We start from the raw sequence: 13,044 nt of genomic DNA, 5'->3' as shown, positions 1-13,044 counted from the left end.
AGCGAAGGAGAAGGCCAGCATTTCTGTTTTTGTGGGTAACCGAGTCCAAGAAGAACATTGTGGACTCAAATCAATCCTGGGAGAAGATTTTATGGATGCGCCCGATAAAGAAGCGTCGAAGTGCAAATACTTCAAATGAATCGATGCAAAGTTCTCTGATCGAGCCACAGAGGTGATATTGGATCTACTTCATAAAAGACAGCAATCTCCATCTGTGTTCGTGAACGACTTGGACAATGTTGACTTAATTCAAGCTCAAGCGTCTTCAATTAAACTTTTCAAGAATGAAGTCTCAATGCACGCTCAAGCATCTTCAACTAAACCTTTCAAGAATGAAGTTTCAATGATGAAAATTGAATGAAAGTGTTACCAATCGTTTATTATGGTGTTGTTTTGTTTTCTATTGTACTTTATGATGAAATGTAAAGTACTTGAAAATGAGAAAAAGTTTCTCCGACTGCCATAGTTAAAAATGGTGTTGTTATGGATTAAACGTAGGCTTTTTTCTTTTTGAAAGATGCGAAGAAGTTTGTGTTATTCCACAAGATCATTGTGGCTTTGTTGTTGTTTGTGCTGTCATATGGAGTTGCCATAAGTTAAATTACCATCATCTTCTCTATTTTGATGCAGACCAACATATACACAAGACAAACACGAGTGATTACCCGAGTGCCATAAGTTGTATTTAGTAATCACTTAAGTGCTAGTCGCGATGAAAAAATGATCACTTAAGTGTCAAGTTATTATTAAAGTGATCGGTTAAGTGTCACTTGTAGTTAAAAGTGAACAGTTAAGTGCCAATTTTTTTTGAATATGACCAGTTAAGTGCCAATTTTTTGTGGGTTTTCTCTAAAAATTGCGCTAGCCACCACCACCGACTGCACCACCAACCATCACCACTAGGCACACTACACACTAGGCACTCCAGCCACCACCATGTTGGTGGTGTTGCTGCACAAGGTAAGCTAAGCCTTGCACTAGCTTGCACTAGTACACATGGTGTAAGATGTGCACACACTTGTACCGGGTGTAGGTGTCGCTAAGCCTATAACCCCACCACAAACCCATAATCACCGGGCATCACCACCGACCACACCAAAGCACCCTAGTCACCACATTAGCACCCCAACAACAAACTCACTACCACCAAACATCACCATCCACCACCCACGATACAAAGCACTCCAACTATCACCACGTGAACACCAACAAAGCGTGTAGCAAGTAAAAGCAGAATCCATGACAAACAACAACAACATAAATTGACAAGCAGCGCAAGATCATTTTATTGATATTGAAATTAAGTCTAACAACATCAATGAATGACAAACTAAAGAAAAAAAAAAGATAACCATCCATAGTAAGTCTGACAACATCAACGTTTACATAACTGTTTTGACTCCTAAGCTCCACAAATCCTATCACATCTCTTCTCATCAATCAATATGCACGACACCCCCTGTTCGTGCTCCTTTCGATGGGCCTTTAACTTGATTCATAATTCTTGCACTCTTTCTAACTGGATGTGCAACTTCTTCTTCAACCTTCTTAGTATCCACTGACTCAGATGGAGCTGCAAATGTCCTAGGCCAAATTGATTCAAAAGGAGCCGGAGTGAGTTGGGAGGGAGCTGGAGCCGGAGTGGGTTCTTTCTCTTCTTTCTTGTTGGCACGATTGATGTTTTCTTTTTGTTGGTGCAGCCGTTGATTCTTGAGTTGGGCCGAGATAAGAACCTTTGAACTTCTCCAGGCTACAAAAAAACAATAAATTGTTAGCAAAAGTCTATAGCATAAATTAAATTAAATGCAGCCAATAAAACTTACATTGAGAATAACTTGTTCGATGACGCTCATCGTATAAAGGCCATAGCCATATTGTCTTAACCTCTTCCCAAGTGCCCCTCTTGTTTGAATATGGGCGTCACTTTCAGGAACTTGTGATTTGTTGGCTTTTTTTCTTGCTTTCTTGGGCCCTTCAGCTACAACTGGGCTTCTTCGACCAATTCTTCAGCCAGGCGTGTTCTAGATGGCCTTTGTGTAGATGCCCCTTCACCTGGCCTTGTTCTAGTTATCCTTACTGTAGCCCTTCAACTTCAGTGACACCTCCTTCTATTAGGCCTTTTGGTGGTACTAGTGGTGGTACTTGTGGTGCCCCTTGCAGTGATTCTTCTGGTGGCCCCTGTGATGATCCTTGAGGTGGCTCTTGTGATGGCCCTTCAGTTGGCAGTTGAGTTCCAACTTGCTTTCTTTGAACCTGAGAAAGAGGCTAAAAGAGACCATAAATATAATATCGAGACATATAATAATATAAAGAAAATGAAAAACGAATACAAATGGTTGAATTTACCCTTTGGGTATTTCTTTCTTTGAAGAACAATTGATTGCACTAGCCGTGATGCTACTTGGGTTAATCCTTCACTGGCCGTGATCTTTGGGCTAATCCTTTAGTTGGCCGTGATCTTTGCTTGGGCCAATCCTTGACTGGCCGTGATCTTTGGGCTAATCCTTCGGTTGGCGTGATCTGCTTGGGTCAATCCTTGGTGGCCGTGATCTTTGCTTGGGCCAATCCTTCACCTGGCTGTCTTCTACCTTGCCTTCTTCGAACAGTGTTCGGTTTCATGACTTCGAGGTTCTTCTTGTGACCTAACAAACACATTACATATAAGGCCAAATAGGATATTATGTACATTTTTATGATAAACGACAAAGCAACATAAACATAAAATAAATTTCATGACATACCGGGGTTCTACTTGTTACTGAAGAACAGTTGATTCACTTGGCCCTGCTGTGTGTATTTCTCCAATTGTCTCTTCACTAGGCCCTTCACCTTGCCTCAACGGTTGTTGTTGCTTCCTCAATTGACAACCTTTAATATTGTGGCCTGCTAGGCGACAATAAGAGCACGTTATCTTTGCACCTGCTCGCTCATTCTTTGCCGACCCGAGACCTCTCCCTCCGCCATTCTTCGTCTTCGTTTTGTCATTCCAATTTTCTTCTTGAGTGGCAAAGGTTGAGGTGCTTCATGATCCGTGGGCTCCCAAAACTTGCTACTTCTAATTGGCTGCATTATGAAGCGATAAGAAGCAAGATATTTTGATTTATGATACCAATCATCGATATAATCATACGTATTGTCGCCCTTCAGTTGGATGGCACATATGGCATGTGCACATGGAATTCCACTTACTTGCCATGCTCTACATGAACACTTCCTACTTCCTAGATTGACAACATACTTATCAGCACCCTTCATTAGCTCATATCCGTCATCTCTATTTCAAATGGGATAACAATGCCTACTTGCAGCCAAGTTCTCATCCAATTTCTTGGCAATCCTAGGACCATATTGTCTTGTCCACTTTGTAGCCTCATCTCTTTGTTTCGAGCCGAGTCATAACCGCAACTCGTATATCTTCAAGCATTAAGATGACTGGATTTGCATTTGGCATCTATTATCTTTGAATTAAATACTTTACAAATGTTGTTATCGACGTTATCGTACTTGAACTCCTCACTGAAGAATGTCCTGCACCAATGCTTCGGTTCTAGTTGAAATAGGGTAGCACAACCTTTCTTTGTCAACTGAAGCAGTCCTTCTTTGGCTATTCTAAAGTCAGCCATGTTTGCACTCTTTGCTAATTGCTAAAATTGCAATTGCAGCTTATCCCCTTTGTAGGTCTTTGCCCAATTTTCGTATATGTGCCGCGTACACATTCGATGTTCAACATGGGGCAACAACTCGGCTATTGCCGGAACTAATCCCTGCAATAATTCAAAGTTAAGAAATACTAGAGCAACTTACATGTTCATATTACAAAGCAAACTATTGACTAAATTTTTCAAAAAACAAGTATTACCTTTTGTTGGTCGGTCATGAATGCCCACCATTCCCGTTTCTTATCTCCAAGTCAGCCATCAGATTTTTCAAGAACCAGGACCGATTGTCCTTGTTCTCAATCTTTACAATAGCCCAAGCTAGTGGGAACATTTGGTTATTCGCATCTCTTCCAATTGCTGCCAACAATTCTCCCTTGCACAAGCCCTTCAAGAAACAATCGTCCAATCTTATAATCCGTCTACAACCAGCTAAAAATCCTCGTCTACATGCATTAAAGCACACATAGAACTTATCGAACTTGGTCCCATGATCAGGAAGCGGTCTCTCAACCACCTCTAAATACACTCTACTTGTAGGGTTTTGCAGCCTATACTCCCAAGCATACTCCCACACTCCGCCCATATTCCTTAGCATACCGACCAATAAGTATCTTTATCACATTTTGCTTTGCTCTTTTGCATTTGATTCTTAGATACATTGATGCCTACATGCTCTTTCACCAGCATCCTAAAGTTAGAAATTTTCATCTCTGGCATCAGCTTGATCAAATCGAAGAAGTGCTTGGACAACCATGCACTTGTTACCCTTTTGTTTTGAAAATTAATGGAACAAGTGTTTTCCTCTTGGTAGGCTCTAATCTGGAAAGACTCACTCTTCTTAACAAACACATTGTAAATCTTCCATGGACAGTTTTCTTTTGCAAACACCTAGCTCTTACAAATTTCTTGGTATTTCTAATGAAATCAATATTTCTTTGTGCAGCAATGGAGTTCTTGAGTATAGCTTCCTAAATTGTATCACATCATGGAATTTCATACCTGCGACAAAGTAGCAGAGGCAACAGATGGATCATAGGAAGGAAACTTACTTTTCCTTCTACGCACAGACTCGTTGATCTTCTTCAACTTCGTCTGGGAAGTTGTGGTGTCGATGCTTTCTTCATAACTGTCTCACAGGACACGGCCAGCAACACCAACATCTGCGGGGCCTTCGTCTCTATTTGGAACTTCATCAGCCTACATGCAAAGTTGCAAATCTATCGACAAAAAGTCCATTTGTTTTTCCTTGATTGTGTAAGCTCCTCATTGTCGGCGTCACTTAAGATTAATAAATTTTCAGCTTCAGTGGCAACCCTTCATCGTCATCGTCATCATCACCTTCACTGGATTTAGCTACTTCCCAATCTAATTCAGTGATGGTGACATCACCTATGTCACAATCGCTCTGGTGAACAGCATCTGCACCCCTCTCCTCCTCATCCTGTCCATCATGCCCTACTTCATCCCTAACCTCAGTACTAGCTTGAATACCATCTCCTCATTCTCCTACTTGGGTGTTATCTCTGTCATCATCTTCGTCCTCACTATCACTATTGTTTTCAATAAATACTTTCGCCTCTTCGCCATGAAGATAATGATATAAGACATCCTTAAAACCATTATCATCTTCCAAAACTCTCAAATCATCTCTCAAGGCTTTCCCAGGAACACAGTACAGTAACTTTTGTACTCTACAAGGCAAAAATGTCACTATATCCCTAACAAATCTAATATAAGATGCCTTCTTTATATCTACAAAGATAGTACCTTCATTCCCCCCCTCATACTCCCACTCATCCTCCCCAATCACAAAAATCCCCACTGTAGTAAACGATGACAACAACATAGTCTTTATCATGCGCCATTTCGCAACAAAAAGAGGACAAATATACAATTAACTTTTGGACCACATTCACAAAGGACAGACAATTGCAAGTGGAGGTCCCTACACTCTTTATTAAAGAAAAGAAGAAAGAGAGAGGGAAGATGCATAGGTCAGATGACAGCTGTAGCTTGAAAAGAGGCCTCAAGACAAGGACAAATAGAGATGGGACCCGACAACTACTTTGATTATGCCGTCGCATTCCTTTAAAATATGGAGAGATTCCTCAGCATGGGTCTTCAACAATGCAATTTATTTAAAAAATACCCAGAAGTCCCCATCCCCACAACCTTTGATTCGAACATGTCCAAAGTCCAATACTCTGAACCCTAACAATCACCAATCACCATCGCACATTTCACATCCGACCACTACAAATTACTTTTGCAAATCACAATTCAACACCCTAAATGAATCACACATCACAGTGGATGAGGCGATGTTGAGCCCTACACCGAGCCCTAATTTCCCCCCCGCCAAGCGCTACACCGAGTCTACATTTCAAGGCCGCTCCTAAATTGTCAATTCGAACCCCCCAATAGGATTGTAGCATCGCATCTAAGCCATAAATCTCACACCAAGCCTGAGCTTTCCCAGCGACCCCCAAATTTCAAGTCCGAGCCCTAATAAATGAGTCGGAGCCCTAATTTCACCACATGGGAGAGGAAAAAGAGAAAAAACCTGACCAAATCGACGACGGCGAGCGACGACGGCGAGCGACGACGACGAGCGACGACCTACGAACGGCGATTTGTGAACGGCGAGCGTGAACGGCAATGGAGAGGACGTCGACTGGTGTGAATTGACGAAAGGTTAAAATCCAAATAAGCAAAACGACGTCGTTTAGCACTAAGGAAAAACGACATTGTTTAGTTTGGCCAAATGCATAGTGAATGGGGCGATGTCGTTTTCCTCCTCCACCCGTGCTTTTTTTTTTTTAAAAAAAAAATTGCCACATCGGTTAAGCATGTCACCAGAAAATGCCACGTCTGCATTTTGGTCGGTTTTTGGCCGGATTGTCACTTAACTGTTCCATTTTACTCCGATATTGGCACTTAAGTGTACCATTTCAAAGTTATGGCACTTAAGTGTCCCTCCGTGCCAAGTTACGACACTCCATGTGTCCCAACCTCGACATTTTTCACATCCATTTGGTTAAAATTATAACATGCATAAACCAACAACAATATCTCAAGTGAGTTAAATTTAGGGTGTCACAATTATAATGTCAAAGCAAGACCTCCTCCAATAGGTGTGTGGTTGGGAGACGAACTATGCGGAAACTTATGAGCCTGTAACAATTCGGTCTGACAAGGGTGGAGAGTGTTTGCTATGACTAGAATGCTTGAATAAGGAGCAGCTTCTGACAAGCTTTTATGATGAGACTATACATTTTTTAGTTGGTTTTAAATAGGATGTATTGGACCACATGCGCATGTTGTAGCTTAAGTTTCGTATTAATTCGAGGGTTCTGACCTTACCTAACTCTAGTTTAGAACATCAGGTTTAGGGAAATGTGGATAATGATCGTGACTAAGAACTTTCATGCGAATAAGGCCTTTTCTTGTGCTCGAATGACCGAGTCAATTAAGAAGGCAAATTCTTTCCCGCACTCTCTTTGACGATAGATCTAAGTGATTCGAACCTTTATATAAATATACACACATGGGCTGCAAGGAGAAATTAGTTTACGGGGGTGTTCATTTTCTGAATTCAGTTTGAACCATTGAAAAGGGTGGCTCCCATGTGGGTTCTCCAAACCTGACAATCTCGATTCAATTTTAAGCAATATATGTACTAGCCACGTAAAATACTTGCTTGGGGTACATGTGCTATTCTCTAAAATCGTATGTTGACTTTATCTTTCGAAAACTCTTTTCATTGGAGCATGAACCCACTCCATCTCAATTATCAGATAATGTGAGTTACCAAGTCATTCTGACTAAATTAAAAAATAAGAATTCATGTTATGTCTATTATGCTATGTAAAATGGTCAGCGTCTACATCAATAATTTCCAATTAATTTAAGTCATTCAATGCCAGCCAAAATGAAAGGAGAAAAAAAAAAAATTAATAGAAAAAGAAAAGAAAAACAAAAATTATAAAAAAATTCAAAATTTTGTTAAAATATTATTAAAAATATTCATATCAGCACTAATCATACTACTTAGAACGGTTGACATTCACGTTAGCGATTTCCAACCTACGTTAGCCAAATGAACTAAATTAGTACTAATGTGAAAATATTTAATACTAAATTGATCCAATTAAAAAGTTTATAACTGAATTGATACCAATGTATTATGTTTAATACTTTTTCAGTATTTTTCCCTTAACAGTTTACTAGACAAAAGAAGGAACACTTGAACTAGTAGTGAGCAAGATGGATGATTGAACTAGGACCGCCCAAATTGGACCAAACTAGCAAACTGTGGACAATTCTAGTGAGCACTGCTCCAGTTCTCGGTTCTAGGATGAGAACTGAACTGCCCGAACTGGATATGTCAATTTCTTAAAGAGCAGCACTGTGAAGTTAAGAGTGTAAACTCAAACCCTAGTCAATAATCTCGTCTTAGCTCGCGTAGCTCCGGAGATGCCTCGTTCATCAGTCATTCTTCACAGACTGAAGTCACAGTCGTGCCTAGCTGCCTCCGCCTCTCTCTCTCTCTCTCTCTCTCTCGCTTCTCACGCCTCGTCTCTTTCCCTCTCGTCCCTCTCGTTCTACTCTCAAATGGCAGCGCGGCGGCACCTTCTCTTGCCTAAGTCACATCCCTTTCGCTCGAGCTTCATGCCTCCCCCTCGCAGTATCGTCTCGACCCTCGCCTCCTCTCTTGCTCTGTTTCTCGCATCTCGATCCTCGTCAAGGTAATGATCTGTATTTTGCCCTTTTGTGTCGCACTTTCCGTGTCTCGCGGTTCATTTTCACGAGACTTTTGCTTGATTCTCGGTCTAGTTGTGTTCTGTGAAGGCAAAAGTCTCTGAATGCGTGCGGTTTGGGGTCTGATTTGCCCGTGACTCAGTCATCTCAAGCCGATTGTGAGAACGACGCCTTGAGTTCGTGGTGTGATCGGACAAAGGCTGGGAATAAATGGAGCAAGCGATCAGTTCCATCGGACCGCTCAGGAACTGAATCGATTCTAGAAACTGAAAACCAATCCCTCTGATCTGGTTCTCAGTTCCTAGGTGGATTGAACTGAATCAGAAATCAATCACTCCTAACTTGAACTGCCTCTAAATTGTAAAAACATATACAATTGTAAAAAAAAAAATACAGTTAATTGGGAAAAAAAATGCCACCGGGACAAACGAAGTACTAGGCAACCCAATAAGTTGACCAAATATTCTATGGTATTAGTATTCAAAGCATTGGATTTATGCAATGTCCAATCAGCGAGGAAACAATTCAGAAATTGATGCATCATTGACTGAATGAATTGCTTCCTTGAGCAAGCACTTGTCATCCTCATCTTCATCCTCGGTAATTGAAAATGCAGGCTTCTTGGGAAGTTCACAGCTGAAGATTCATTCTTGAGCATTGAAGAGACTTCCAACATGGAGGGTCTGTCCCCAGGCTTCTCTTGCACGCATAGAAGAGCCACTTGCATGCATCTTAAGAGCTTACAGGATGATGAAGAGTCATCCAGAGACAGTTCAATGAACTCCATGCATTTATCGTCTTTCCACTGCTCATATGCCTGAAATTGAGAACGCCAGTTGGTTAAAAGTCAAAATTCATGTTCCTAAATTTGAGCCTGAAAAATTTTGAATCACGAATAATCTCTATTTACATATTCAAGAAGATTCAGATTTTCATTCAAGCCATAGTAACATGAGGTCCTTCTACCGCTGATGATTTGCAACAGCAGTACCCCGAAGCTGTAGACATCGTACTTCATTGAGTATATGCCTTTCCTCACGTATTCTGGAGGAATGTACCCGCTGCATACAAGAACATAAATTGGATTAAGCAGCAGACTTTTAGCAGGAGAATACCTGTGAGGAATAACCTAGGAGGGCTTAGTTAGCTCGCTTACTAAGTCCCAACAATTCGGCTGGTATTTGCCTCAAGGTCATCCTTCCTGAATATTCTCACCAAACCAAAATCTGATATCTTGGGGTTCATTTGATCATCCAGCAGAACGTTACTGGCTTTCAAGTCTCGATGAATTATTGTGAAATTTGAGTATTCTTGGAGATAAAGAAGCCCCTGTGTAATGCCTTCTATGATATGAACACGTCTCACCCAATCCAGCGAATATTTTCTTATTGGATCTGCATCATCAAAACCTAAAGACTATCAGAACCAGAAGCAAAATTATAGCATTGCATACCATTGTGTACCCCAAATGCTAAAAAGGGTCTAGCTGCCCTAGCCATTGTAGCGGAACTGGGGACCCGTCTAAGCCTCTTGGAGTATCACACTTGATGTCACTTAAAAACACCCAGGTTTTGCTTAATGAATATTAAGAAGCAAGGAAGATGTCGAACCAAATAGGTAGAAGTCCAAGCTCTTATTTGGCATGTACTCATAGATCAGCATCTTTTCTTCCCTGTTGGTACAAAATCCAATTAGGCGAACGAGGTTGACATGCTGCAGGCTGGCAGTGAGCATAACTTCGTTCTCGAACTCCTCGAGCCCTTGGTTTGAAGTTTTCGAAAGTCTCTTCACTGCAATGTACTGTCCTTTGGGCAACTTGCCCTGAGCAACAGGTATGTACGCTGATGGTCAGAACAGGGCAACTAACTTCCACTCGAACATGGTAGACTAACAAAATTTTTCACTGTTTATGCTGGAAGACAGTCTTTTGTCTATGACATAAGTCACATAACCCCAAGGAACATTAATGAAAAACAAAACTTGAGCAGACGGCATCCAAGTCCAACCTCCTATAATGACAAGCTTGCATCCATCATTAAGAAGACCTACGCTGCATCTCTAAATATCTCAAGCTTATTGTGTTGTGTTGCGATGCCAATTCTTTTTTCTTTTAGAGGCATGTAGCTTCAGTGAGAAATACTCACCGACTCATTCCAACTAAATGATTGAAATCACGAGTATAAACCAACCAACTGGCAGCTGCTACAGAGAAAGCCGGCATACCTTTGTTTAACATGATAAAAGATTTGCTCTCATAGTAAGAGTAGGAAGTTCCCATTACCATTTTCTTTTGGTCGAAAAGTTCCCATTACCTTCACTTTCTCAATTATAAATCAGACTATAAATGAGAAGGACCACATATTCTAGAGCGTAAAAAATAAGAAAAACATTATGCAACAACGAACGCATGTTATAGAGCAAAAGGACCAAATCTGGCCCTCAATCGTGGTTCGTTCTCCCAACACGTACTTCATGGGATTTGCAATGAAACAGAAAATAGTAATCTTTAGCTTAAGAATGGCCTCATATATTTTACCTTGTAAACAGGTCCAAATCCACCCTCTCCAAGCTTATTTTCACTTGAGAAGTCATCAGTTGCTGCTTTGAGGGTAGCATAACCAAATGTTCGCAGACTACGAGTACCGCTCTCAAGACTTTCAACTTTACACACCATAGTCTTTAATCGGCTACTAAATCCTTTTATTACACCCGAAATACCTGCGAACCAACATCAAGAAAATGTGTCTGGAACTTTAATTCTTCTGAAGTCAATGTTCCTGATTCCAACAAAATTACAGTAATCCTCCAGTAAAGTTTAGAAAACGTACCTTTTGATTTCAATGTTCTCCTCTGTAAGTAGCATATCAGGCCAAATATAAGGAGAACAATTACAGCAATCGAAATAAGCACAACAAGCCAGAACCATCGCCTGTGTTGCTGATCTTCACTGGCCTCTTGAGCTGACAAGGCAATTAAGTGCTTGAATTACATTTAGTTCTACATTTTCAATGCAATAATTTTTAAAACCTTCAGAAATTCCTGTGAGGTACTTAATCCTAACCTGTCCGAGAAAGGACCCAGTTCTGATCATTGCCGACCTGAAACACACTGTAACCAAGGAGCCCCTTTTCCTTGGCATAAGTTACTTTGGTTCGGATGGCCTCCACATCATCGAAATTGATCCATACCGATCCCTTTCTGAAAAGGTTCACCACATATGTACCATCATAAACAGGACTGGCTCCATAACCAGAATCTCGGACATAAGATTTTATAGCCTTGTATCCAAATGACCCATCCGCCGTCACAGCATGCCCCACTGCTGATGGCCAATGGCATCGGCGCTCGAATCCTGAAGCTGCCAAGCATAGCCATGGTAGGGCAAGCCCAGAACCAGCTTTCTTGCAGGAAATCGTCTAGTCAGCAACCAAGTTATGCAGAAGTCTGTGTTGTTCTGGCTTGCTGGGTCAAATAAAGCTGCGTGAGGGAGCGCAAATCTTTCCCTGGTGGGGAGATGGTAATCATACGCATTTAGGTGAACCCAATCCAAATTTCTCTGAATTGAGTCAAGTGGGTAACTCACGGAGTTAAAAATGGGTTGACAATACACGGCCATTACTAGCAGCAACGGAGGTTTCCCAGATTTTCTTGATTCCTCATCTACAGCATCTCTCCACTCCCGCAAAAGGGCACTCAAATTGGTCATGTTAATGCTCCTACTGGGCAAGACCCCATAGAGATCAACCCCACTGAACCCATAAAGCCTTGCCTTTCCTATCGTAGATTCGATAAAGGACATTCTTGAAGAAGACTCACCGAGCATCGAAACGAAAGCTGGAGGATCCTCTCGGCCTGCCCACGCTGCTGCCCATACTGATAGCAGCGTGGTGATCGAAGGGTTCTTGCGTTTCACGGTGCTCGTGAAGGTGGAGAAGAATTGCTTAGTGGAGGAGTTGGCGGAGAGCTGATAGGTCGAAGAGTCGATGTAAGCAAAAGCGCATATGAGGTGAGAGAACAAAGAGGAATCAATGTCTGAGACCGGGATTTCGTTGCCGGCGTAGAAGTAACCGGACTTGACCCACGTTTGTGCCTCCGAAGATGGGCGGAGACAGAGGAAAAAGATGAAGAGACAGGCCATTTTGCCTTCGCCCGCCATGAGAGACGGCTCGGAACAGAATGTGAAAGCGGAAGTGGGTGGCTTGAGATTACGGGAGGAGGAAGAAGACCGCCCTTCTGGGGCCTTTAATCGGGTTTACATAGGAAACCAGAACTCAAGTCCAAGGGTCATTGCTTCTTCGGACAGTACGTCGGAAACAAGAACTCGAGTGTCGTCAGCGAATTCTTGCAACGTTGATTCCTCGACCGTTGTTTGGTCAAGGTTCACTTTCAGCGAAATTCTTGCAACGTGGCGCATGGAGAGCGACTCATTTTTTGCGGGATGCCATCGCTACGCTGTCTTGAGTCTACTGGTGCCTTCCGCCCGGGTCGTGGTCGTGGTCGTGGTCGTGGCCGTGGACTTTTCATTTTGGGAAAGGTCAAAAGCTAAAAAAACAATAATAATCTTAAATTATATGCAGACATATTTAGTTTAAATTAAAAAAATTTCTATGACACCAAAAGTCTC

At 41.7% G+C, this 13,044-nt stretch overlaps 1 protein-coding gene across 1 annotated transcript in view; it reads right to left on the bottom strand.

Moving 5' to 3' along the window:
* LOC120291520 (brassinosteroid LRR receptor kinase BRL1-like) overlaps positions 1-12,713 on the bottom strand; it is a 56,312-nt gene extending 43,599 nt beyond the window's left edge. The window contains 3 exon segments of the mRNA XM_039309023.1: positions 11,249-11,380; positions 11,482-11,751; positions 11,754-12,713. Coding sequence (XP_039164957.1) covers positions 11,249-11,380; positions 11,482-11,751; positions 11,754-12,576 — 1,225 coding nt within the window. The 5' untranslated portion in view covers positions 12,577-12,713.
* Positions 12,714-13,044: the final 331 nt, after the last annotated feature.

The sequence above is a fragment of the Eucalyptus grandis genome, chromosome 3 (genome assembly GCF_016545825.1).
Source record: "Eucalyptus grandis isolate ANBG69807.140 chromosome 3, ASM1654582v1, whole genome shotgun sequence".
In the NCBI taxonomy this organism is placed as follows: domain Eukaryota; kingdom Viridiplantae; phylum Streptophyta; class Magnoliopsida; order Myrtales; family Myrtaceae; genus Eucalyptus; species Eucalyptus grandis.
Note: the sequence above shows the minus strand (reverse complement) of the source record. Positions and strands in the feature narration are given on the sequence as shown.